The sequence below is a fragment of the Monoraphidium neglectum genome, assembly GCF_000611645.1.
Source record: "Monoraphidium neglectum strain SAG 48.87 unplaced genomic scaffold scaffold00271, whole genome shotgun sequence".
Lineage (NCBI taxonomy): Eukaryota > Viridiplantae > Chlorophyta > Chlorophyceae > Sphaeropleales > Selenastraceae > Monoraphidium > Monoraphidium neglectum.
Window position 1 is genome coordinate 3840 of NW_014013357.1, and position 23982 is coordinate 27821.

Below are 23982 nucleotides of genomic sequence, written 5' to 3' on the forward strand. Positions count from 1 at the left end.
GGGGACTACATCCCGCGGCTCAGCCGCTCGGCGCGGCTCCCCGCGACGCCCCGCCGCTCCTCCAAAGCGCCATGCTTCACACATAGGCGCATGCTGAGTCAGCGCGCGATCCCGCAGGCGCGTCGAAACGAAGCGCCGCGCCTGCCCCCCTCCCCATGGCCCAGCTTCCCCGCACCTTCACGTCGTCCACCTGCTTCTGCACGGCCGCCACCTTGCTCACTGACTCAGGGTTCGCATTGAGCTGGTCCTGTGGGCAGGGGACAGGGCCAGCGCCGGGAGCGCGTAGGGGGTCGCAAGAGTTGATAGCGCTGATGCCTGGTAGCAGGAGTTGAGGGCAGGAGCGGCGCAGCAGCCGGCAAGAGGCGCCCGGCGTGTGCCTTCCTGCATCACCCAAGCGCAGCCGCGCGCACGCGCACGAACAAACCTCCGCCAGAGCAACCAGAAATGATCGTAAGCAGCCTTTGATGCAGCGTGCATGCGTGTGTGCGCACACACATTGGCGCCCGCACGCACATGTTGGTTCTCACGCGCATGGCCCGTGCATAAATTCGCTCCCCCCCCACACACACAAGCTCATGGCAAGCAAACACAGCACGGCCTCAGCCGCAGCACAGCCCCACCATGGCATCGCGTATCTTCGGCCCAAAAGACCGGTCAAAGCTGTGCGCCGCCCCGCGCTGGGCCTTGGCCGAGAAGCCGCCCTCCCATTCCTGCGCCACCCGCTGGATCAGGGCAAAAGGGACCTGGGGCCACGAGGGCGGGCGAGGCGGCGTCCCAGACGCGGACAAGTCAGAGAGAGGGGGTTCACAAAGAGGACAAAAAAACAATCGAACCGGCTGCAGAGTCAAACACCTTCTGCTGAGGAATAGTTCGAGGCGCGGAGACCCGACAAAAGGACCAAGTCGGACAGGCTGCTGCGCTTTGTGGTGGGGCTTCGACATGGGCGTTGGCTAATTGGCTGGAGGTCTGGATGGCTAGCATTTCGCTGCCGACCCGCTGCAGTCACAGCCGCTGGTGCTGGGGGAGCTGATGTCACCGCCTGTCACCTGCCGCCCGAAGTCCTCGTTGGCGACCGCCAGGTAGATCCAGTCATTCGCCTTCAGGAAGTTGAAGGTGTGCCTGGTTGTGTGGCATGATGATGGCCGTGCTTTCACTTTCAGGGTCGCTGCTGAGTAGCAAAGGATTTTGCTTGGAACTCTGTCGCAGCGAGGGCCCGAGCAGTGTCCGCCTGCCTGCTGGCCCCAGAATCGCTCTGCCATTCGGCTTGAATTGAAATTGTGGCCGGGCTGGCCTGCATAATCGCTTGTCGGCTTCAAGTCCCCACAGCGAACCGCAGCCGATTCAAATCACGCCCCATCAGAACGACAGCTAGCAGGGCCGCAGGCGCCTAGCCTGCGCACTTGTCGCATGTGATGGTCATGCGCGGGTCAGGGGCCGCGATCACATGCTGCGATGTGGACGGCGGCAACATGGGAGTTCGTTGCATCCAGCGTTGCGAGCCATGACGAGGCGGCGTCCCTGGCATGTGCTGCGCCCACCCGCCCACTGCACTGCGACACCAGGGTGCTGCCGGCGGCAGACCTGCGGTCCATTGCGGTCAAATTTGCTTACCTGCATGCAGTCTGCCGCCACTTGTGCGGTATTTCCCTTTACATCGGACCACTCCGCCAGCAGCGTTCCATCCCCACGCGCGACTGAGGCATAAATTATGGGCATGATGTTCAGACTTATCTCAACGCGTCAGGACGCTTGAAAGGTTCTAGATCTGGTTGGTTGATTCGTCCCACCACGCAGAAGGTGCTGAACAACACTGGGCACGTGTATGCAGTACGCACAATCACTGTGTCAAATCTAAGCTATGCCAGCAGGGGCTCGCTTACTGTGGTTGGAGCGATGCCCTTGCGAGAAGGCCGTGCCGGAAGCTGCGCCAAGTGATCGACGACTACGCCAGGTTGGCGGCTGGCAGCTCGAGCTGGAGGCATACACGCCCTTCCTCAGGGCCGGCGCATTGCCGATGAGGAGGTTCTAGTATGAATCCCATATGAGATGCAGGGCACAAGCTCATCAAGGTGGCCCCACTGTGCCCCCAGTTTGGGCGGTCCGAGCCTGCGCATCATCCTGGCTGGCGCATCTTTGAATGTTGACCAGCGCTACGTGCAGTTATCCGCCCCAACACAGCGCGCCGCGTACAAATGCGTTGCATTGAGACCCAGAATGTCTGACGTGTGACAAGGCTCAGGGTGCGCGTTCTATAGAAACAGACCCTGCGCCTGCATGGGCGACCTGCTGCTGCTGCTGCTGCTGCTGCTGCTGCTGCTGCTGCTGCTGCTGCTGCTGCTGCTGCTGCTGCTGCTGCTGCCGCTCACGTGGCGCCGCGCTGGTGGAAGCCGCTGGCGCGATTGATACGATCAGGCCTTGACGGGTCGCCCTGGAACTAGCGGCTCATGCTGAAACCCGCCACAGAAACCAAACCAGAGAACCTGGGGAGGAGCACCCCGTGCCGAGGTTCTCCGCCGAACCCCCTGCCGCCCTCTAGAGACAGTTTCCTTCATCGCAGGTGGCTGCACTTCGGGCGCGTGGCATACATTTACTCGCACCGCCCCAAAGTTGGCATGCTGTACAAAGGTGACAAACACTCCATTCTGCAAGGCCATGTGAAATGCAAAGTGCGACGCCCCTCGTGTTCTGCGACTGACGAGCGGCCAACCGACAAAATGGCAGTCAAAGTGATGCTTGCGCCCCCCGGGGTGGCGAGAACCTAGGCACCAAGCGACGCGGGCCATGATAGTCAAGCAATCTCGCTTATTCATATGTGCTGGAATCTAACCTCCGAAGGCCCCTGTGTATGCCGCGGCCGGCCGCAGGCCAAGGGCCCGCAGGTCTCTGCAGGGGTCGCTCGCTGCATTGCGCCCGGCCTGCGGCCGTGGCGGATGGCCTCCCCTCGCCCAAGCCAGGCCCTGGCACCCAAGACGCGCTGACAGCGAGAAAGACAGCTGCCCTGCCCAAGGTGCCCACGTGCAACGTCCGGGCGCTTGCCGGGTCGTCGGAAGCCAAGCCGGCCTGGGCGCAGCAGAGCGCTGCGGCGCACCGTGGATCGACGCTGCGGCGCGCAGAAGATGCGAGGGGTTGTCGGCGCGCGGGCTACCCTGCAGGCGCAGCTGCGCCCGCACCCGTGGTTTGCGTGTTGGCGTCGGTTGGGGCGGTGGTGGTGTCAGTGGGGCTGGCGGTGGTGTTGTCAGTGGGGCTGGCGGTCGTGGCGTCAGTGGGCGCCGCGCCCGCAGCAGTGGGGGCGGCCCCTGTATCGGTGGGCGCTGCGCCAGTGTCCGAGGGGTTTGCAGCTGTGCCTGTGGGTGCCGTGCCCGCGTCTGTGGGGGCCGTGGTAGCATCCGGGGGAGCGGCGGCTGCGTCGGGCGTCGCTGTACCGAAGTCTGTTGCAGAGGTGGCAGGCGCGGGTGCCGGCGCTGAGGTCGCATCAGATGGGGCCGGGGCCGCGTCTGTCGACGGCGCCGAGGTGTCGGTGGGGGCCGTGGTGCCGTCTGTAGTTGGCTGACTCGTCGCTGCGGTCGAATCGGGCGCGGGCGCAGGCGCGGGCGCTGCTGCGGCCCCCGTCCCTGATGTGTCCGCCGGCGCAGCCCCGGCCGCGCCCGCCCCGGGCGCCCCGCTGGCGCCTGTGCTAGCATCCGGCAGGGCTGGCGGTGACGCGGCGGCGACCTGGTTGTTGCCGGCGCCGCCGTCCTTGTTGCCGAAGCAGCGCTGGCTGCCGCCGAAGCAGGCCGCCAGGAAGATGACGAGGACGAGGATGGCCACTGACCCCAGCACACACAGCTTCATCCGGACGTTCTGCCAGCTGTGAGGGCGGCGGCGAATTGCGACGCAGGCGGTGAGAGATCGCTGACAGGCCAGAACCAACACACGCCACCCGGGATGTGCTGCGCTGTGACGCACAGGGTCGAGCGCACTGCCGCTGCCTATGAGCGGACACGCCGGCCGGTCCGCCATCCCGGCGCGTACGTGCCGCCCCATGCGGCGCCATGCAGGCCCCCATGCGGCGCCATGCAGGCCCCCATGCGGCCTCGTGTGCAGCCATGCGTTGGGCCCATGGTGCTCCATGCGGCGCCATGCGCGGGCCCCATGCGCCTCCATGCCCGGCCATGCGCAGCCCCCATGCGCCCCAGGGGGGCGCCATGCGCCATACACGACCCCCTGCCTCACCACATGCGCTTGCGCAGCTGCGTGCCCTGGATCTGGAACTTGTGAGCCTGGTCCCTAAGATCATCCGTCCTGTTCACGAGCACATCCAGGTTCTCCCCCCTCTGCAGCACAGACTCCACCTGCATGGAGGGTTGTATAGGCAGGGCGTCACGGTCAGCGCGCAGGTTGCGCAAGCGCAAGGGGGCGACCAGCATGCTCGCGGTCGCAGCCGCAGCCGGGGCAGCTTATCGCGTGGGCAAAAGCGGCGGTGAAGGGCCGCGCGGCTGGAGACTCAGAAATGCAGCGAGGACAAACTAGCCGCTATGTAGCTGGGTTCGCCACCGCCTCCCTGCCTTGTCTCTATGTTGCATGTCATGGTGTGTTTGACTCCTGCACCCCGGGCCCTCGGAACAACCCCCACACCAGGCAACATCAGTGCCAGGGCTGAGGGCACAACCTGAACCCCCAACACTTGCTGCTCAAGTCTGCACCAAGCTGCCTAACTTTGCCCTCCCAATCAGCGCCTCCGCCCTCGCTGCAGCGAGCGAAGAGGCGCCGTCCACCCCAACAGACTTAGCCACGCCTTCGGCATGCGCCCCAACCCTCTACCTCCAGCCCATTGCCGACAGACGCGCGCCAAACACCTCGGCCTCGCCGCAACCGAGGCTGACTCCCGAGTCATGCAGTACCCCTTCAAACCCGGCCTCTGCATGATGAAAGATGACCCTGAAGCTCCAGGATGACTCACATTCTGGACCATGATCCCCTTGACCTCGTCAACCTTCTGCTGCACCGCCGCCATCCGGCTCATCTCCTCGGGGTGGGACTGGCAGTACTCCATCTCGCGGCGCAGCACGGGGCTGCAAGAACGCGGCAGGGAGTGCGTGAGGGGTACGAATGTGCATGCAATCTGTGTGAGATTGAGTGCCGCGCGCGTCGCGTGGCCGTGCATGTGCAGGGGCGTCGGATTCGCCTCGAGGCCCTGCCAGCACGGGTGCCCTGGCGGCTGCCGCCCGCGCACGCCCGTTGCCGCGCGTGCGCCTTGGTCACTTCAGGGGCCGCGCGGCGGACGGCGCGGCTTACCCAAAGGTGCGCTCCATGCTGTTGGGAGCTGCGGTGCGCCCCTTCTCCCAGAAGCGCTCGGTCCACGCGTCCGCGATCCGCTTGCAGCACGCAAAGGGGATCTGGCGCCCATACGCGTCATCCGCGGCGACCACAAACACGTAGCCGCTGTTGATGAGGTAATTGAAGGTGTAGCCGTCGCAGCTGTGCACGAGGAGGATGAGGGGAGGGCCGGGCGGCTGTCAGGCGCGATTGCATGGCGCGGTGGGCATGCGCGCGGGCGGCGGCAGCCGCCGCGACGGCGGCCGGGACGGAGGGGCAAGCCGAACCATGCGCGGAGCTGGGGGGTCCCGCGGATGCGCAAGCATGTGCGCGTCAGGCGTTCGGCCGGCGCCGACGCCTGGCCTGCCCCGCGCACGTTATGCTGAAGCGCTCCTCCCCGCCGCTGCGCGCGCGGTCCAGGCACTCGAGGGCAACTGCCTGGAAGTTTCCGTTGACGACGGCGTGCTGCGCCAGCACGACCGCGTCCGCTGCGCGCGCCACGAGCGCGTACACGAGCGGCATGGCCGCTTCCCGCCCGCCGCTGCTGCTGTTCAATGGAGCGAAGCGCCCCTTCTCTGCGGGTGCCTCTGGTTTGGGCGCGGGCCTGCGAAAGTGTGCTGGGCTCGGGCCCTGCGCAGCGACAGGTGCATCGGGGGCCCTCGGGTGAGCAGCTGCATGTACTGCTGGGCTTGAGGTGGTGATGCGTGTGTCTGCCGCCGACGACCCGGTGAGTGACCGCTGGCTGATGGCGGGCTGCAGTCATGGGGCACGCGTTGCAGCGCTCCCGCGAATGCGGAGCGCGCATGTGCGTGCGGGTGCCAGGCGCCCCTACCAGCGCCTGCTTTTCTCACGAAGCTGGACGCATTGATGCGACATGCCCCAGCGCACCGTTGACAATCAGGGACGTGCCGGAGAGCTGCACTGCGTTGCCCGGGCGGATTGAAATCACGCCTGATGAAACGTTGCAACGCCTGATGCTCACAGGAAGGACATCAATCCTTGCAAATTTGGAAGGTGCATGGGATTGCCGGTCTTTTGGGCGTCAGGAGTGACAATTGGCTGGTGACACACTGCGAAAGCGTTGAAGAAGCCTTTTCAGCTGCAGCACATCGTTACAAGGTCTCTCCAGAGCTATTCTATCCAGATATTCAATAGGCCGTGCTGGCCGCATACCGTTTGCCGCCTCGCAGGCAGTCCGCACGACCACCCAGAGCTTGATCGCGCTCAGTTGCATGCGCTGACGCCGTGATGCGCATGCGAGGGTGTAAGGAAAGGAGCGTCAACGTCCAAGCATCAGGATCTGCGTTCAGTGCCAGGATTGAATACAGAGCTGTGGCGGCGAAACGGTGGGCAATTCAACCGCAGTCCATGTCGGACTGCCAGCCATCAGTGTGGTGTGAGTCCTGATCCCTCTTTACAGCTGCAGTCATGCCGTCTCAAAGCCAACACAAATTTACAGGATCGTTGTCAATGCTTGCCATGGAAGCACAGCGGTCGGGAGGCGCCGCTCATATGCATGTTTGGAGTGTCAGCAGAAGTGCCGCCCTCGCTGCACACCCTGGGCCTGGGAACCATGCAGGAGCGAGCTCGTTGCGGTGAGAAACAGGGGCCCCTTGAAAAGTGCGACCATCCTGCTGCGAGCACCATCCCGCCGCTTGTTGCCCCATGGCGTTGCTGCTGCCCAGCGCATCTGAGCGCTGCGCTGGGCCCTGGGGTATAACACAACCGCACGGCGGGGCAGGCACGGACACGGAAGGCCATGCTCGAGGCGCATAATCAATTGCGGTGTTGATTCCATTGATGAGATTAATTGTTCGACTCTAACAGGCTGACCGCGGCAGCGCCGCAGTCGATGCATGGCACAGAGCAGTAAAATATGCCGTCCACCCCCACAGAAACCACCCAAGGGACCCCCGATCAAAAGCCAAAGGTGGCGAGGCGGTTGTGACACAACAGGATTCACCCCAGGAAACCCCTGCGCTCCCGAACGGCGCCCACACGTGAAGCTGCGGGCGCTGAGCTCGGCCTCGCCTGCCGCTTGCGGCGCTCACGGCCGCCCCGGCCCCGCTGCCGCCCCGCCGGCCGGCGGCGGCCCCAGAAGCGCCGACGCCTCCGGGCCCGGCGCCTCGACCCGCGGGGGGTCCGCAAACTGCGGCGGCGGTTGCGGCGGCGCGGCCCCGGCGGCCGCTCGGTACACATCATTCCCTCCAAGACAGCGCCAGTTGGCGGAGAAGCACACGGCGATGCCGGCGATCACCGAAAAGCACACCAGCACCACGAAGACGAGGCACGCCTTGAGCTTGCAGCTGTGCGCCCTGCGGTTAAACATGGGGCGTTCAGAAGAGCAATAGCTGTGTCCGTGAGAGCGGTGGCCCACAGACGGGGCAAGGATGGGGGTGTAGCGGCGCAGCAATCACAGGCGTGCCTCACCCCAGCCACCACCCTCCAAACGGGGCTCCCCGCGACGGTTGTACGGCAGGGGTCCAGGGGTGACAAAGCCGCGCTCGGACGCTGCGCCCCCGCGGGCGATGCGATGCAGGCGGCGTCGCATGTAAAACAGGCGGCGCCACATGCATTGCAGGCGGCGCCACATGCATTGCAGGCGGCGTCACATGCAATGCAGGCGAATCCTCAAGCTGCCGTGGCGCCGCACCTCATCTGGCCGCGTAGCTCTGCGCCCCTCTTCTTGAAGAGCTCCGCCTGGTTGTCCAGGGCACCCGCCTGCAGCTCCACACCCGCCAGCGCCTCCCCCCGCTGCAGCGCCTGGGGGATGGGCGCAGCAGTCCCGGGGGACGGGCTCCCGTGAGGGGCGGTGGGGCGCCGACCAGGGGCTGAGGGCAGCTGGGCAGCCAACTTGAGACGGCGGCTCCGGGCGCCCAAGAGGCAGTTGCAGCTGCCGCCTCAGAAGTGTGTGGGGGGGGGGGCAAGCTGGCGGAGACCCCGCAGCACACAAAGTGGGCCACAGATATCTTGTTTTGGCTGATGGGCTGGCACTTTAGAGAGGGGGGTGCCTGCTGCTCACCTGGTCGACCTGCGATGAGGGCAGGGAACAGGAAACAAGGGGCGTCGGTTTTTGGTGGTGTGAGGAGCGCATCGCCACGCGTGTGGCGGGCGGTGGGGCCGCTGCCTGAAACGGACAAGACCAGCACCCCTGAAGTGCTCGTCGCAGCATCTGCGCACCAATGGCATGCCATCACGGCCGGCCTCCCGCAACAGCAGCAGCCGGCCAGATCGTCCGCAGCGGCCAGCCCCTGGGGCCTCACGTTTTGCACCATGACGCTCTTGACCTCCTCCACCTTTGAATGCAGCGCCGCCAGGCGTGACAGCTCCTCCGGGTGCGCGTTGCAGTGCTCAAACTCCCGCTTCAACGCCGGTCTGCGGCGGTTCAAGAAAACAAGCGCGGCGCGGTCGCGGGTCGCGGCCGTTGACACGTCCAAGGATGAGGGACCAAAGCCCGCCTGGCGGGCGCCGCAAGGCAGCAGGAGATGCGCGCCCGCAGGCGAAAGTTAGGGGTTCGCTAGCCCCGTGCCCGTGCCTGCGGGGCCCGCACCCAAAGAGCCGCCCGGCGTCGGCGTCAGCAGCGGCTGTCCCCTCCTCTGGCGCGCGTGCGCCACAGGGCAGCTGCTGAGGGTCCCAGGCGGCGGCGAGACGCTTGAGGAATTCGAAGGGCACATCGCGCCCAAACGCCTGGTCAGCAACAGCCACAAACGCAAGGCCGCCGTGGAGCAGGTAGTGGAACCTGCGGATTTTAGTAGTCCGAGGTTGGGCGCGTGCTGGGTAATCGAAGCACACAGGGTCGGGCGGGGGTACCATGCGGGTGGGGGCGGCTAGTCAGGCGCGTGGCGCAAACAGCCAGTGGTGCGCTTGCAGGGTGTTCAAAACACGAATGGATGCTTCTGTTGAGGCGCCCGCCAAGGCGCGCTGATGCGGGCGATGTATGGGGCGTGGGCTCGGCGACGCACGTGTGGCCGTCCGCAGTGAATGTGGCTCGCCGGCCGCTGTCAGGTTCAATTGTCGTGAGGCCCTTCAGTGCCGCCCGCTGCACATCGCCAGACGCGGTAGCATGCTGCGCCAGCACGGCCGCGTCGGCGCGCCGCGCGACGAGCGCGCAAACCAGCGGCATGGCCGGCCGCGGTCGGCTTCGCCCCTTGAGCCCCTCGCGCTCGCGCCGCCGCCGGCCGCGGGCGCAGCTGGCTGCCCCTGCCTGGGACTTTGTGAAAAGACACACGATATTCAGGTATTCAGAGGCTTGTTTACTTGTCACCGCGGCCGCCCCCTGTCGAGCGTTAGGGAGGCGGGCTCCAAGGTCTGCTGCGGCTGAGGCGGCGCAGTGTGAAACCGGCCGATGCTCACACCACGCTTGCTCGGCACCAACCGCGTGCTGCTGCAGGACGACAGGCAGCATGCACTGGCAATGCCTGTGTTGCAGCGGGGATGGTGCTTACCTGGCAGCCGCTACGCCTACCCGGTGCGCTTTCTTATTCTCACCGCGCCTCCAGGGGCCCTGTCACTGCAACAGCGGCGGTGCACAAGCCATGGTCTGCATTCGCATTGAGCAGTACATCAAAGTCATCTAGTTGATTGATGTGCGCCTGGGAGCCGCGGTCCGCCCGCAGACGGCCACTCAATCAATAGTGTTGACGTGGGCCGGCCATGCCATCGATGTCGCTTTGAGCAGAGTGGTTCCTGTTACCATCCATAGCTGTAGCAAATTACTCTCGTGCATTTTGGGCCTGCTAGAGACGCGGGTGCATCAGAAAATTTGCAGTCACAGGCAGTCCCGTGCGTTCCTCGCCGGGACGACGGTGCTACCCGAAAGACTCGCCGCTAAGGTTTCTTTGGTATCACATTCAACCCTTAGCAAGCCTGAACACCAGCGGACAAGAGAGACCTAGTGAGCACCTCAGAGGGGATCTGCAGCAGCACCTGAGAGGTCTGCAGCTGAGCCTTCGGCATTTTCTAGCAACACAAGGTGTGTGTGCGCTGGCAGACAACGGTGTGACGATGGGCTGCCGTGGGGCGATCTGTGCCAAAACTCTTTGGGCGGCACCTGAGCGCTGCAGCACCATTTCAAGGCGTTGGAAATGTGACAGGCTTAATCTTAGCCGTCATGCGTGGAGGGCCAGCGCGACTGGGGGCAGCGCAGACACAAACCGCAGTGCATCTGGCGCATGCGCACCCTGCGCTGCTCTCCATGCCTGACCGCCTGCACCTCCCTGGCCTTTACCCCCATTGACGCGCTCCCTGCCTCTTCACCATACATGCTCAGGGGCAGCAGCGGCGGCGACAGACGCGCACCGCCATCAGCAGCAGCATGAGCGCGCCGGCGTCGGGCCCGTTCTGGCGGGCAGCGGGCATGTCATACCTCAAGTATGCAAACATCTGCGCCGACATGATGCGCGGCGTCATGAAGGAGCCCTTCAAGAGCAAGCAGGTTCCCAGGGGGTCGATCTACTTCCGGGCCAGCAAGGTGGTGGACGGCAAGCAGACTGTGCCAGGTGCGCCACGGCCGTTGCACACCCGCCTGCCATGGCTGTGGGAAGCTGCACGGACGGTCGCAGGAGCAGAACACAGTTTTTGTTCAGTTCAACAGCACAAAGCCCGGTTGTGCACTTGTTCACACTCAGCTGTCTGTTCTCCTGGCTTGGCTCCTAAGAGAACCTGGCAACACTCTTGCTAGCAGGACACCCGCTGACCAACATCACATTCTTCGCCACCGCCCTCAACCTCGAACGCCCATTTCGTGACTGCAGAGGTTGTTGATCTTCAGGGCATCCCCACATCCTCGCCGAAATGATCTGATTTGGAGATCCGGCGGCGACGCGGCGGCCCCGCACGCACCAGGCCCGTTGCGCGGCGAGCGCTGGCCCGGCTGACTGACTCACGCCAGCCCGTCCGCGCGATGCGTGCGCGGAGCTGTGCGTTTGGCTGCGGCCTCGTGCGTGCGGATGGCACTCGTCTGCTTTTGGGCGTCTAGCTTAACTCTCATGCATTTGCAGTTGGATGAAGTGTAACACCTGCCAGGAGCCACGTCCTACAGCTGGTGTGAACAGCTGCGAACATATGTGTCTTGCAGCGGCAAACTGAGACAGTTTGGGCCCTACGCTCAATCGACGCGGGCCCGCAGCAGGGCGGGAGCCATCCAGGTCAAGCAGCGGGCCCCTGCGCGGGTCACCGCAGTGGCGTTGCGATGTCTGCAAAATCTAATGCGTCGATCATGATCCCCCAGAACGCGTTGACGTCCATGGACCTCGCCACGCGGCAGTTTTTGGGGCGCCCGGTCTGGTGCCACACGTCGCACTGCGGCGGGGGACGGAGCGGGGCGGGGGCGCATGCGTCTGTATGGTACGTGGTGCGTGAGGGGTCGCTTGTGTAATATGGGTATAAATGCAAAATGGCACTTCAAGAGTGCCATCATGCTAGTAGATGCAAAGAGCATGAGCATGCCATGCAAATCGTGACGACAGCACTGCTGATATTTTGGTCAAAGCGCGCTGGAGCAGTGAGGCTGGGTGGCAGCAATAGCCTGCCGACAGGCGGTACCTTATCATGGGTCCAAGGCGCAAGGGCGCGCGGCCCGGGTGCAGACGAGCCGTCCGGGCGTGCAAAATACACCGGGGCAGCCGCATATGCTCGGACTCTCAGCCCCACTCACCACCGTCTGGCCGGCCGACAGCGGCGACGCTGTTTCGATGTCGACGCGCATCTCCTCCACCTGCGGCAAGGCGAGGGCGGGCCTGCTGAAGTTGCGAGTCATAAAGGAGCGATGCGTGCATGCGCAGCAAAGTTTCGTCAGCAGATGTATAAAACACGCACACGTGTGTGTTTGCACCACACGCGCGTACGTGCGCACGTTCAGGAACATGAGCATGACTGCGCGCGCGAGAGCGCGCATGCACGTGCCCCTGCGCGCACACACACACACACACACACACACACACACACACACACACACAAACGCACACACACACACACATTGACACACAGTGCATGACCATCATACGGACTCTTACCTCGAAAATAGACGGGTCTGCAACATATGCGACAGCACAGGGATCATGCAGCGGCGGGTCTGTGAACTTGAAAACTTCCCGGTAGGTGCCCGCGAAGAATGTCAGCAGCTGCTCAATCAACACTTTGAATTTTGAAATGCCGGGGCGGCTGGTCAGCAGGCGACCGAGGACCTCGGGCGTGACAAGCGCCTGGGGTTGCGGGGTGGGCGGGGCGCGGGCGAATGCAGCGAGACAGGGTTGGGTCCGGGCAGCTGGCGGGGCGCAACAACCAAAGACTCAGTCAATGCCGCCTCATCCTCAGAGCAAGCATGCAGCTTGGGCAGGCGCGGCGCCCAGCACAAGCTGCAAGGGACTCACAGCAGCCGCACGCTGCGGCGCGCGGACCGCAGGCCGGGCCGCCGGCGTCGCCCACCGTGTGTGTGACCTCTATGGGCACCATTGTCAGCGGCAGCCCGGCCTCGAACACCACTTTCGCCGCCTCGGGGTCAGTTTGAATGTTGAACTCTGCGGGGCGGTTGCGGCGGTTGCGCGGCTGGCGGTCATTGGCGGTTGTGGGTGGTTGTTGGCGGTTCGTTGTTGGCAGTTCTGGGTGGTGCGGTCCGCCTTGCAGCATGAGCATGCAAAGCTTATGGGTGCAGCGGGGCTGCGGTGGCCAAGGCGGGCGCAGCCAAACGCCGCCGCGCGCGGCCGCACCGGCTGGGCTGCCTCACCCATGACAGGCCCCGTGTTGCCTACGCCGAGCGCGCCCCCCTGCGGGCGCGCCGCATGCGCCGCGGCAGGGGGAGTGCGAGGTGCGTGTGCGTCTGTCAAAGGCGCCCGCGACCTCGTGGACGGCGGGTGCAGGCTGGAAAACAGAGCGTATCGCCTTCCCCCGCACAAACCCCCTCCTCGGGCACCCCGCAAAGCATCCCCACTTCTGCCCTGGTCGTCTCACAAGCGCGCTCCTCCACCCAAGAGCCTTGCGGCCACTCCCGCTGACCCGCAACCCCTTCCCCTGGCTGCCCGACAAGCTAAGGGTGCCTTACAAGAGGTGCCAGGTTCTGGAACGCGGCACCTTGCCGTTTGAAATACTGGAGGGACAGTTTCGCCCATCGGCGCTGTTGTGCGCAGTCGTGACGTTCTAATGTGGATCAACTCGCCTGCGTGACTTGAAGCTCGTCCCGTGTGACCCACCATGGTCACCCATGACTCAGATTAGTCACATGTGACTCACCATGATCACGATCTCCAGGCTGCTGTGAAGCTCGGGGTACAGCATCAGCAGCAGCGCCGCGTTGGTCAGCGCCCCGGTGCAGATGAGCCTGCGCTGGGCGGTACGAGTGTCGATTTGCTTTATAGCTAATTGATGGTGACCCCATGAGAGCCGTCACATTGCCTGGGATGCAGAATCGTGGCAAGCAACGTCAAGGGGGCCGCACGGCTGCATGCGATGTGAGTTGGCGGGCTGCACGCGCCCATGGCGGAGCTGGCCAGAAGCTGGCTGCCACAGGGACAAGTCAAGCGATGAGTAGCGCCCATCGCCTGGTCGGGACCACGAGTAATCGCCATCATGAAATGCCTCGCTGATCTGATGAGGGCGCGGACATTCAAACGCGCCCACCTGACAGGTGCCGCCCGTGGGTTCTCCGCGAGGAAGGCGCCTATCCGCTCCGCCATGACCACCGGCGCCTTACCAGGCAGCGCCTGCCCGCCGCCGTGCGGCAGCACCGGGCCGCCCTCCGGGCTACGAATCAGGAGCACGCGAGCGGCGTGCGCGTCCGGCGGCCTCTGAGCGTTGGTCGTGCGCCCCCGCCGCTGCCTGGGAGGTTGCATCTACCAGGCCCGGGCCTCACATGACCGCCGGAAAACGAAGCAGCCCCCGTCCCTTGCCGCATCCCTCCTGGCTCCGTTTTCGCCCGCCAACGCACGCCATCGCGCCCCCGGCTGGCTTCTCAAAAATGAGATCCCATATCCCTGCTGGCTTCTCACAAATGAGATCCCATATCCCGGCTGGCTTCTCACAAATGAGATCCCATTTCCCTGCTGCCACCCACCCGTCGAGGCCGCTCTCCCCGTGTATCTCTGGGCACAGCAGTGGCGACGGCCGCAGCAGCGGGCGCGCCTGGCCCTGCACCACGTCCACGCCGACCACGCCCGCGATTGACAAAACATCGAGCGCGTTGCGCGTGACCTGCGCCAGCGGCAACAGCTTTTGTTGTTGTTCCTTTTTGCTTATGGCTTGATGCCGCGACAGGGCTTTCCCAACTAGCTGCAGGTCAGCTAGGGGTGATGCGAGGTTGAGTGGGCCCGCATGGCTGTGGGTTTGGGGGTGCGAGCTCCTTTGGAGTGCAGGTGGCGTGCGGCGGCCCCCGTCTTGCTGCTGAGCAGCAGACATGCGTGGCAGTCCGCCCATCATGTGATGCCAGCGGCTGCAGCAATGGAACAGCCGAGGGGCGGCGTGCAGCGCATGGCACCAGGCATGCAAGGCCCCACGCTTGTGCTGCCAGTCATGGGGGAGGTGCAGGGTGCAGCCGCCTGCTTGCCTTCTCCACTGATTGGTTCCCCGCCACAGTGCTTATCCCCAGCAGCTGCAGCCGGGGGTCGTACGCCGCCTGAGGAAGAGGTTGACAGATAGAGTCTGTGCAGGCGCGTCAGGTCGCACGGAGCTCTGGGCAGACTCCCAAACAGCTGCGTTTGGCATCCCCTCCCCGTCGCCGCGCTGTGCACGGTCGCCGCATGCACGTCCTGCATGCTGCACATGGATGTGCGCTCACCAGTATGATCGCCATGGCGTCGTCATGGCCGGGGTCGCAATCAAGCCAAACCGGGATGGGGCGCGGTGCGGCGCCTGGGCTGTCGAGCGAGTCGAGCGAGCGCGCGAAGTCGTCCATGCCGGGCGCCGCTCCTGTGGTTTTGAGCTGACCTTTGTCTTAACGCAACGGTGCAGAGTTATTGAATGTCACGTGACAATGATTTATTGCGTGCCGTCAGCGCAAGATCGTGATCTCGTCATAGTCAGTGCTTTTGATTGCCCTTTGAATTCGCCAAGTGCATAAATGTGTCATGACCAAATACGGTGCCATGATAAGCCCAAGCTGGAGGGGCGCCGTCCTGCAACTTGCCACCAGGCCCAGCCTGCTGGCAGCCTTGTTGACCCCTGACTGGCGCGCATTGCACACCCAGCACTCGCCAGGGCTGTCGGTTCACAAAGTGTTTCCAGGCGCCCGTTCTAGACAGCCTGTCATCCCAGCGTGTTACAAACACAACGTGCCGTTGCTTTATGAAAGGTCGCAATGCGGGCATGCGCGCTCGCGCAGGGAAGCATGGGTCAAGTGAGTGGCTGGTGTGGTTTGAAAAAGCGCAGGCATGTAAGCGCATGTGTGCGCGTGCTTGATGCAATCACAGCATGCATCAGACAGACGCACGAAGATGCGTCGTCGCAGCAGAGGGGACGCTCGGGGCGGGCGCTCAGTTTGCGCCGCCGGGGCATATTGCAGCCGCGGCGGCGGCGGGAAAGACGCCAAGAATGGCGCTCCGAATCCAAACGGAAATGCGAGGCGACGAGCGGCAGGCGCAGCAGCCCAGCAGGGAGCCGGTGTGCAGCGGGTGCACGTGCCATTTGCGGAGAGCAGCGCCGCGGGCGCCGGCCGGCGGGCTAGCGGTAGGGTTTGTCGGATCGGCATCAAAGATGCCCATTCAGGCCAAAGGTGGAGGCACAAAACCCGACGAGCAGAGTGACTACAAGAACTTAGCTGGTGCCAATCCGGTGACGCGGAGGGCCCTCAATCATGTACATGGCAGGTGTGCAGGCGTGTAAAAGGGAACGACATGGCCGTACGCCTGCCCGCCACAGCCAGGGGTCGGCCGACTGGCCGCGGCCGGCTGACTCGTCTCCTCACGCTGCAGCTTGCTTCTGGACGCCTCGACGGCTGCGTGGGCGCGCGCCACGCCATCCGGCTGCCGCGGAGGCAGCACGCAAAGGGGCGCCAGCGCCGCGAGCCGGCAGCAAGGGGCCGGCGCGTCGGCTCGCCCCAGCAGGCCGCGGCCAAGAGCCTGGCGCGGCGGCGTAGCCAACGGGTGCGTACACGCGCGCCAGGGGGAAATGTGTGGCCGCGTTGGCCGCATCAGAGGATGCCCTGGAACGCCGCGGGGTCCCCCAGCAGCCGCCCCGTCACCTCCTCCAGAAACGCCTGCGGGGTACATGTATGAGTCACAACACAAGGTTGAGATATCTCGACGGCCCGCGGCGGCAGTATGTTTTGACCATGCTGGATGGCAAGGCCACAACCCCGCTGGCGCAAGCCCTTTCGGGGGGCATTTTCAGCGGCGCCCAGCAACGGTGACACTGCAAAAATGGTCGCGGCCCCGGACGCCCCGCCACACCTTGCGCAGCGCGATGATCCTGCGGCGAACGCGCGAGCGGGCGGCAAGGCGAGGCGTGGCGGCAGGGAGGGGGCGTCAATGCGGGCGGGCCGACGCCTCCCAAGCAGAGCGCTCCAAACGCGAGCGGCGAGCATCTGTGAGCGCTGGCCGAGTCTGTGAGCCACATCCTAGAGCCCCTTGCGCCCGTCCGCTGCAATTCCTTGCCCCTCCCACTGCCCCTCCCACTGCCCCTCCTCCTACCCCTGCCCCCGCCCATCTCCCTGCCCCCCTCCCGCGCTCACGGGTAGGCGATGAGGCTGACCCTGAACCCCAGGGTCCCCAGAATCGCCTCCTCCGGCCGCCCCTCAAACTCCACCGCCGTCTGGGGGGGACGGGGAGGGCGGGCGCGTCCCAAGGGCGGGCGGGCGCGTCCCAAGGGCGGTCGCATCAACATCATGGCGCTTCGTGGACGCACCGCAGCCGGCCAGCTGCTGCCCCGCAAACGACCGACTTGTCGCGGCCAATGCCGGTCAGCTTTGCCGCTGGTGCTTGTGCGCATCAGCGCCAACGTTCAGGGGGGGGGGGCTGCGCACGCCACAGCGGAAAGCTGCAGCTGCCGGCGCCGGGCGGATGTCAGGCCGCGGGCGGCGCTCACCACGAGCATGTCCCCCTGGGGCTGCGGCGCCGGCGACAACGTGCGCTTGAGCACACAGTACTCCCAGCCCTCGTGCACCAGCACCAGCCGCAGCTCGGTGCGGATGATGTCGCCTGCGCGTGGTTTTTGGCGCGCGCCCAGCAGTTGTGGGTGGGGACGCTCGCGTGCGAGGAAGGGAGGAGGGCGTGGATCGCTTGGGTGGTGATGTCTGGCCCACTCACATAGCTGCCTGCGCGGCGCACAGCTGCGCCCCATCGATCAGCGACGCTCAAAGAGCCGTAAAGCTCGGGCGCGACACCAGCGCAGCCGGCCGCTCCGATCGCCGCCGCGGCTGCCGCCGGCTGGAGCTCACCGGGCACCGCCAGGCACTCTCGCGAGGGCGTGAACCTGCAGTAGTCTGGCGACGTCAGCCACCCCGGCAGCGGCTGCGGCTGCGGGTACGCCTTGTGCACCAGCTCCTTGCCCAGGTCCTGCGACACAAACGGGGACGGCAGCGGCGGCGGCGGCGGAGATTGAGCGGCAACCGCTGGTGCGCGGGGCGCGCCGATTGGGTGCGGCGTTTGAGAGGGAGACCGCGAAAGCAAGGGAGGGAGGCTGGGTGCGATCGAGAGCGTGAGAGCGGGTGCTGATCAGGAAGGGAAAGGAGCGGTGCAAACTGTGCTGCGGGCGCGGCTGCTACCGGTGCTGCTGGTGCTGCGGGTGCTGCGCCTGCTGCTCATGCAGTCGCTGATGGTACTACCGCTGCCGCTGCCGCCGCTGCTGCGGGGAGGGGCGCACCTGCAGGTCATCTACGCTGGCCACGGGCCGCAGCGGCAGCATGATGACCTTTGTCTGCGCGGCGAGGCGGGGAGAGGGGAAGCCGTGCTCGCACGGCCACCCAGGCCCGGCTGCCAGTGCATGCATGCATAACTTGGTGCGGCACACGCTGCAGCGCAGCGCGACGCGGCGCGCGCAAGCAGACAGGTGCGCGGCGCAGAGTTGCACTTGCCAGCAAGGTGGACCCCGTGCCCAAGGCCAGTACCACGCTGTACCTGGCCAGATGAGGGGCCTAGCCATCGAACGTACAGCAGGATGTCGACGTCGTCCTTGCCCTTGCTCATGCTGCTCACATCTAGCCTCGGCCTCTTGCTGGGCCTCGATTCTGCTGCGCCCTCCGAGTCAGGCCCTGCTTCTAGATGCCGCACGCTACCATTGGGCGCCTCGTCCATGCTCCCAAGGCGCCCCTGGCCCTCGCGGGCCCGTTGTCGAGTGAGTTATCCACTCGCTGTGAGCCCTTCCTGGCGATGATTGACCATGAAAGAATATGGGAAATGTTTGAAGTCAATTGGGGGTGATGCGTTGGTTTATGCACTATTTTTTGTATGCTGACGACGTTCAGCCCAGAGGCCGCTGCGAAAGAGGCTTCTATAGAAAAGATACAGATTCATTACGTGTAAAATAAAAAAGCGCCGAGCTGCGCGCCGTGGGGGCCTCGAAAGACCGGTCAAACGCTAGAACTGGCGGTCGATATCCATCGATTGAGTTTGAGCGCTCATGCGTTGCAGATCAATAATGTATCGTTTTTCGACGGCTCAGGTGCAGAAGGTCATTTGATACTTTGGTTTGTGACAGTGCGGTGCGCTCGGTTGCAGAAACAGCAAGCGGACGTAGTGTTGGACGAAACACGCGTTCGTGTTTGGTGAAGGTGAGCATTAGTATGCACGGCTGCATTGCACGTGGTGCCCAGCTGCAAAGGCGAGCGGCTCTGTGCGACGCGCCTGTACTGCTGTTTCTGCGCAAGCTCGCCCCGCAGCAGCATCCCAGGCGCGCACCAGCACATAGTTGATCCTGAGCATACCCCGCACGTCCCCTCAAGATTCACACCGCTGTCACGGGCGATCGCTGTGCAGGCGCACGCGCGCAAAGCAGCCTCGGCAGCAGCGCGTGCGGCGGCAGCGGCAGGGCGCGCGCAGCACAATGCCTCTTATGTACAGCGCCGTCGCGCGCGGCTCGGCGGTCCTCGCCGAGTGCGCGGCGTTCGGCGGGAACTTCACGGCGGTGACTAAGGACTACCTGTCCAAGGCGTCGGCCAACAGCGGGCGCTTCAGCTACACTGTGGATGGGCATGTGTTCAGCTTCCTCACGGAGGACGGATACAGTGAGCCGCCTTTGGGGCCTTTCCTGCTCTGAGCATTGAGACGGCTTTTTTAGTGGAGAGGCTGGCACTGATTTGTGTGTGAGCGCATGAGTGCGCATAGCGCACGCACCTGCGGGGCGACGGCTGCGGGTGGCACGCATGGCGGCCGCCCCCAACTCGGCTGCAGCTGCGGCGCTGCAAGGGCGTGCGCGCTCGCGGGGGCGGCCAAGGCGGCGACAGCACCTTCGCTCATGCCATTGGGCAGCCTCAAAACCTTGCCGTTTTCATCTGGTTGTCTCGATTTCACTCGCCTCGTCAGACTACGTGATCGTGACCGACGAGGCGGCGGGGCGCACCATCCCCAACGCGTTCCTCGACAAAGTCAAGGACGACTTTGTGGCGCGGTGCGGCCCCGCGCGCTTGCCGCAGCAGCGCAGGGGGGAGGCTCCCACGCTTTTTAGGGAGGGGTCGCAGCCGCAGCGGCGCGGCTGGCGTGTGCACGCGCTGACACCGGTGGCCCGCAAGCATGGCTGTTTCGAATGCGGTCAACCACGGGAGCTGACCGGCCAAGCAAGATGGCCGGCGGCGCGCAACAAGATGGGCGCCATTTGCGAGATCCGGGAGATCCCCTCATGCCTGCTGACCTGCCAATCGACTGCCCTGCTGCGACCTTCGAAGGTATGGCGAGAAGGGCAAGTCTGTCAAGGGAGGCCTGAGCGCATACAGGTGCGCGGGTTGCGCATGCAAGGCGGCGTGCGTGACAGGCTCGGCGCCACGGCTGGGGTGACCTTGGGACTAGCAGCTGCTAGTCATAGAGTGCGCTTTGCGCTGGCGTCATTGATTGCGGCCTGGGCGCGGGGCCCCCTCTGGCCTTGCTCGGAGCAGCCTTAGCCCGGCTGCATCCCTCTGGCCGTCGGAGGACCAGCAGCAGCCGGCCCACCACAACAGCTGCCCGCCAGGCGCCGGGCGGACCGGCCGCTTCGCACTCCTTCCCCACGTCTTTGCGCCTGCCCTTGTCGCGGCGCAACCGCATGCAACCTCCTCAACTGTGTGTGTGGGTGTGTATGTGTGCGCGTGCGCGCGCGCGTGCACGCGCGCGCGTGTGCGTGTGTTTGTTTGTGCGTGTGTGTGTGTGTGTGTGTGTGTGTGTATGTACAAGCGATTTATTACTAACCATGCGTGTGTAACTACGCGTGCGTAACCCGCAGCAAGAAGCTGAAGGAGCTGATGGAGCACGCCACCCAGTTCCCCGAGGAGTATTCCAAGGTGTCAAGCGTCCAGAAGAAGGTGGGCAGGCGGGGGCTGGGGCTGGGGCCGCATTTGAATCTCGGAATACAACCTTGGGTTACGAGGTATCTGGTTTGGGGTGCAACACAGGGACTGCCAGGGCTGCAGGCCGTCGTTTGCAAGATGCGACGCGTTTGAGACGGGGGCGTGTGATTTGAGGCATGCCTGGACAGGCGCCCCTGATGCGAGGCGGGCAGTCGGCCGGCGAGGGTCGGCCCCCTGCCGATCTCTCCCCACCTGCATTTTGGCGTTTGCACCCACCCAACCTGCTGTGCGGATGTTTTGTTTGACCGCTGTTGACCGGGTCAACAGGTGGATGAGGTGAAGAACATCATGAGCGAGAACATTGAGAAGGTGCTGTCCAGGGGCGAGAAGCTGGACCTGCTGGTGGACAAGACGGACAACCTCATGTTCGAGGTCAGCAACCTGATCTGATCTGATCTGATCTGATCTGTGATCGACCTGCGGCACATGGCGGGTGTTTTAGGCAATCCGCTGGTTGCTTTGTATGCTGAGGGTAGGCCACTGTTTGCTCGTCACAAACTCGCACGATGCTCTCCCCCTCGTTCTGTCTGTCTCCTTGTTTCTGACACACACGTGCGTGCACACACACACACACACACACACACGCACACACACACAACACACACACACACACACACCCCAGGCGGACCGGTTCGTGAAGAGCGGCCGCGCCCTGCGCCGCAAGATGTGGTGGAACAACTGCAAGATGAAGGTCGTGATGGCTGGGGTGGTGGTGATGGTGCTCTTCATCATAGTGCTGCTCATCTGCTTCAGCGCTGGCGGTGAGCCGGGGGCGCCCTTTTTTTCGCGTTCGTCGGGGTGTTCTCTATTGCTTTGCTGCCGGCCTGGCGCTGTTGGAGTGTTGGTGCTGTGTGTGTGTGCGCGCGCGTGCATGTGTGTGTGTGTGTGATTTTCTGTTGTCTTGATTCAGCAGTGTCAAGCAGCGGGCGTTGAGGCCACCGCCGCAGTCGATGAAAGCGGAAATGGTTCCCTCCTCAGTGTCAGAACCTGCCGGGCCCTGGGCTTCTGTAAGGAGTAGGGTTTGTCGTGTAGTTGGGCTTGGGCACTAGGCGCCTGGCCACAAGCTATCGGCACCAGGGCCGCCGACGGCGCCCCAGCGCCACAGCCTGCCTCGTGCAAGGCGCTCCCTATTGACGCCCTGGCTCCGCGCTCCTCCCCCTGCTGCAATCCCAGGCACCCACTGCGTCAAAAAGGGAAAGAAGGCAGTGGCCAGCCCAAGCCCCAGCCCTAGCCCCAGCCCTATCGCGACACCCACCCCGGCCGTGGCCTCCCCCGACACCCCGGCGCCCGCGGCGCCCTCGCCCGACGCGGCCGTGGCGGCGGCGCCGCTGCCGCGGCGGCTGCTGTGGGAGCTGACTCAGCTGGTCAACGTTGCGTTGACCCACGCCGTGTGAGAGGGAGGTGTGTCCGCCAATGCAACGACCCTGATGATGTGCTGATGGAGAGCACCTCCCCATCTGCCGCTGAGACACGCGGCTGGGACCAATGAGGAACCAATGGGGGGGGGGGGGGCGTTTTTTGTTGGCCGGGCGCCGCGCGATCCCGAGGGCTGCGCAGACAGCGCTGACTCTGGAGGGGCGGGGCTGGCAGGTCGGCGGCAGCAGGTTTCATTCCTTTCCTTTCATTTCCTTGAAGCGCTTGGCGGGTCCTTGGCATGTGCCGCCGCGGCATAGAATCCCCCTCCCCTGGCACACGTTTGCCGTGCGGCCCTTGCTCACACGTCCCTTCCTTTCGATCAATGACCAGGGGCATCTTGCCACCCCTGTCTTACAGCGCAGCGCAGCTGTTGGTGCGCTGACCCGCGTCGGCGCCAAGCACAATGCGCCGTGTAACTTGACCGCGTAAAACGTGTGTGTTGGGCCCAGAGGCAATGGCGGCCGGTGGTGAGCGCCGGCGCGACTCCGCTGCCACGGTATGCGATTGAAAAGCACCTGCCGGCGGCGCGTCTCGCACCTTTGTGAATTTGATTGGGATCTCAAGACCAGTCAGACAGGCAAAACACATGGGTTTTTCCCCTGTCGATGGCATCACGAACACAAGGGGCGGAAGCAACAGGATACAGCAGCCGTGCCGACGCCGGAGGAGCAGAGCGCCTGCAGCAGACTCTCACAAGCAGAACCCTCAACCTCACTGAAACAGGAACGGCCAGAGCCGCCTGCTGTCTCCAAACAGCTCGTCAAAGACAAGCCTCGGATTTGGCCAAATAATAGCAACATCGGGGCAAGGCGCAAGCGGCCGGCTTCCAGCGGAGGCAGCAGCGCCAGGCAGCCCTGCGGCGCGTCACCGCGCCGCCGCCACCGCCGCAGCCGCCTTCAGTACCTGGGGCAGCCGCGACAGCACGTCTTTGCAGCGCCGCGCGGAGTAGCGCGTCGCGCCCCACCAACCCCACCTGCGAGGGCGTGCGCGGGGCCGCGGGCGCGTGCGTGGGGGACGCCGTTGAGGTGTGGCGGAGTGACAGGAGATGTCGTAGGGTGCAGCAATGGAACGCAAGGGGGGGTTGTGGATCCTGAACGCGACATCAGAGGGGGCCCCACAGCCCTCTCCAGCTCTCTCCTTGTGACCCAACTACGCAGCACACTCAGGCGCGGCCCGCTGCCCGCCGCCCGCTGCGTGTGTACGTGAGCGACCGGCCAGCTCTGCAAACGTTTTCGCCACGACGTCACAGCCGACGTCCTGCCAACCGCCAATCAGTAAACGGCAGAGAGCACCTCTCCCCTCTCCCCCCTCCTGCAGAAAGCATGCCACGCCCTTGACCAAAAATCAACACGCAAACAGTGCTCGCATTCAAATTTTGCTCAACTCACCCCGCCATAAACCTGCAGAAGTCAACCAGGGCCAGCTCATAGTGCACCAAGAAGATGTCGTGCGTGTACGCCGCCGCCGCCGCGCCCTTGCCGAGCGCCGCCAGGCGCCCCGTCAGCGCGGAGTGGTAGTGGGCGAGAAGCTGTCCCTCGGACTCTGTGAGGAGCGCCTCGTCAGCGGAGGAGATCAGCAGGTAAGCCACGTCCTTGGCGCCGTAGCCGCCGCCGACGTACTGATGTAATGAGTAGTAACACGCGAGGCAGGCGGCGTGGTGGTGCGGTTGTGTTGCAAAAAGCTGCGAAAATGATGTGCCAGGCGCTGATGTGTCAGTTTAGTGCCTGCCGCGCCCCCCCCCCAAAAAAAAAACTCATCTGCAACGTCCTTGCTTGTCGACAAGACGCGCCTGCCCCTGCACACAGACGTGGCCG

The 23982-nt window shown here is 64.5% G+C and overlaps 7 protein-coding genes across 7 annotated transcripts in view; 1 reads left to right on the forward strand and 6 right to left on the reverse strand.

Moving 5' to 3' along the window:
• Window positions 1-5: 5 nt before the first annotated feature.
• On the reverse strand, window positions 6-1716 carry MNEG_2396 (Vesicle-associated membrane protein; the record flags this gene model as incomplete). The annotated part of the gene is made up of 6 exons (XM_014049122.1): window positions 6-26; window positions 176-247; window positions 621-743; window positions 1047-1119; window positions 1401-1447; window positions 1612-1716. The coding sequence occupies 6 exons, from the start codon at window positions 1714-1716 to the stop codon at window positions 6-8; spliced, it is 441 nt and encodes a 146-aa protein (XP_013904576.1).
• A 2492-nt stretch (window positions 1717-4208) lies between these two features.
• MNEG_2397 (Vesicle-associated membrane protein) lies at window positions 4209-5817 on the reverse strand (the record flags this gene model as incomplete). Its single annotated transcript, XM_014049123.1, has 4 exons — window positions 4209-4331; window positions 4940-5051; window positions 5275-5457; window positions 5672-5817. 4 exons carry the CDS (start codon window positions 5815-5817, stop codon window positions 4209-4211), a joined length of 564 nt encoding a protein of 187 aa, XP_013904577.1.
• Window positions 5818-7342: 1525 nt separating this feature from the next.
• On the reverse strand, window positions 7343-9418 carry MNEG_2398 (Vesicle-associated membrane protein; the record flags this gene model as incomplete). Its single annotated transcript, XM_014049124.1, has 6 exons — window positions 7343-7610; window positions 7949-8058; window positions 8318-8326; window positions 8559-8670; window positions 8846-9034; window positions 9258-9418. The coding sequence occupies 6 exons, from the start codon at window positions 9416-9418 to the stop codon at window positions 7343-7345; spliced, it is 849 nt and encodes a 282-aa protein (XP_013904578.1).
• A 2048-nt stretch (window positions 9419-11466) lies between these two features.
• On the reverse strand, window positions 11467-15178 carry MNEG_2399 (purine nucleosidase; the record flags this gene model as incomplete). Its single annotated transcript, XM_014049125.1, has 10 exons — window positions 11467-11595; window positions 11951-12010; window positions 12309-12497; window positions 12721-12812; window positions 13019-13058; window positions 13522-13609; window positions 13909-14106; window positions 14342-14556; window positions 14858-14899; window positions 15062-15178. 10 exons carry the CDS (start codon window positions 15176-15178, stop codon window positions 11467-11469), a joined length of 1170 nt encoding a protein of 389 aa, XP_013904579.1.
• A 1233-nt stretch (window positions 15179-16411) lies between these two features.
• On the reverse strand, window positions 16412-18512 carry MNEG_2400 (hypothetical protein; the record flags this gene model as incomplete). The annotated part of the gene is made up of 7 exons (XM_014049126.1): window positions 16412-16477; window positions 16671-16689; window positions 16952-17031; window positions 17305-17417; window positions 17522-17774; window positions 18082-18135; window positions 18336-18512. 7 exons carry the CDS (start codon window positions 18510-18512, stop codon window positions 16412-16414), a joined length of 762 nt encoding a protein of 253 aa, XP_013904580.1.
• Window positions 18513-19269: 757 nt separating this feature from the next.
• On the forward strand, window positions 19270-22146 carry MNEG_2401 (Putative vesicle-associated membrane protein; the record flags this gene model as incomplete). Its single annotated transcript, XM_014049127.1, has 7 exons — window positions 19270-19441; window positions 19740-19824; window positions 20099-20146; window positions 20629-20707; window positions 21020-21124; window positions 21375-21513; window positions 21926-22146. 7 exons carry the CDS (start codon window positions 19270-19272, stop codon window positions 22144-22146), a joined length of 849 nt encoding a protein of 282 aa, XP_013904581.1.
• An 886-nt stretch (window positions 22147-23032) lies between these two features.
• Window positions 23033-23982, reverse strand: part of MNEG_2402 (hypothetical protein) — a gene marked incomplete at both ends in the record, with an annotated part of 2596 nt that continues 1646 nt past the window's right edge. The window contains 2 exons of the mRNA XM_014049128.1: window positions 23033-23141; window positions 23557-23849. Coding sequence (XP_013904582.1) covers window positions 23033-23141; window positions 23557-23849 — 402 coding nt within the window. The remainder of the gene's footprint in view (window positions 23142-23556; window positions 23850-23982) is intronic.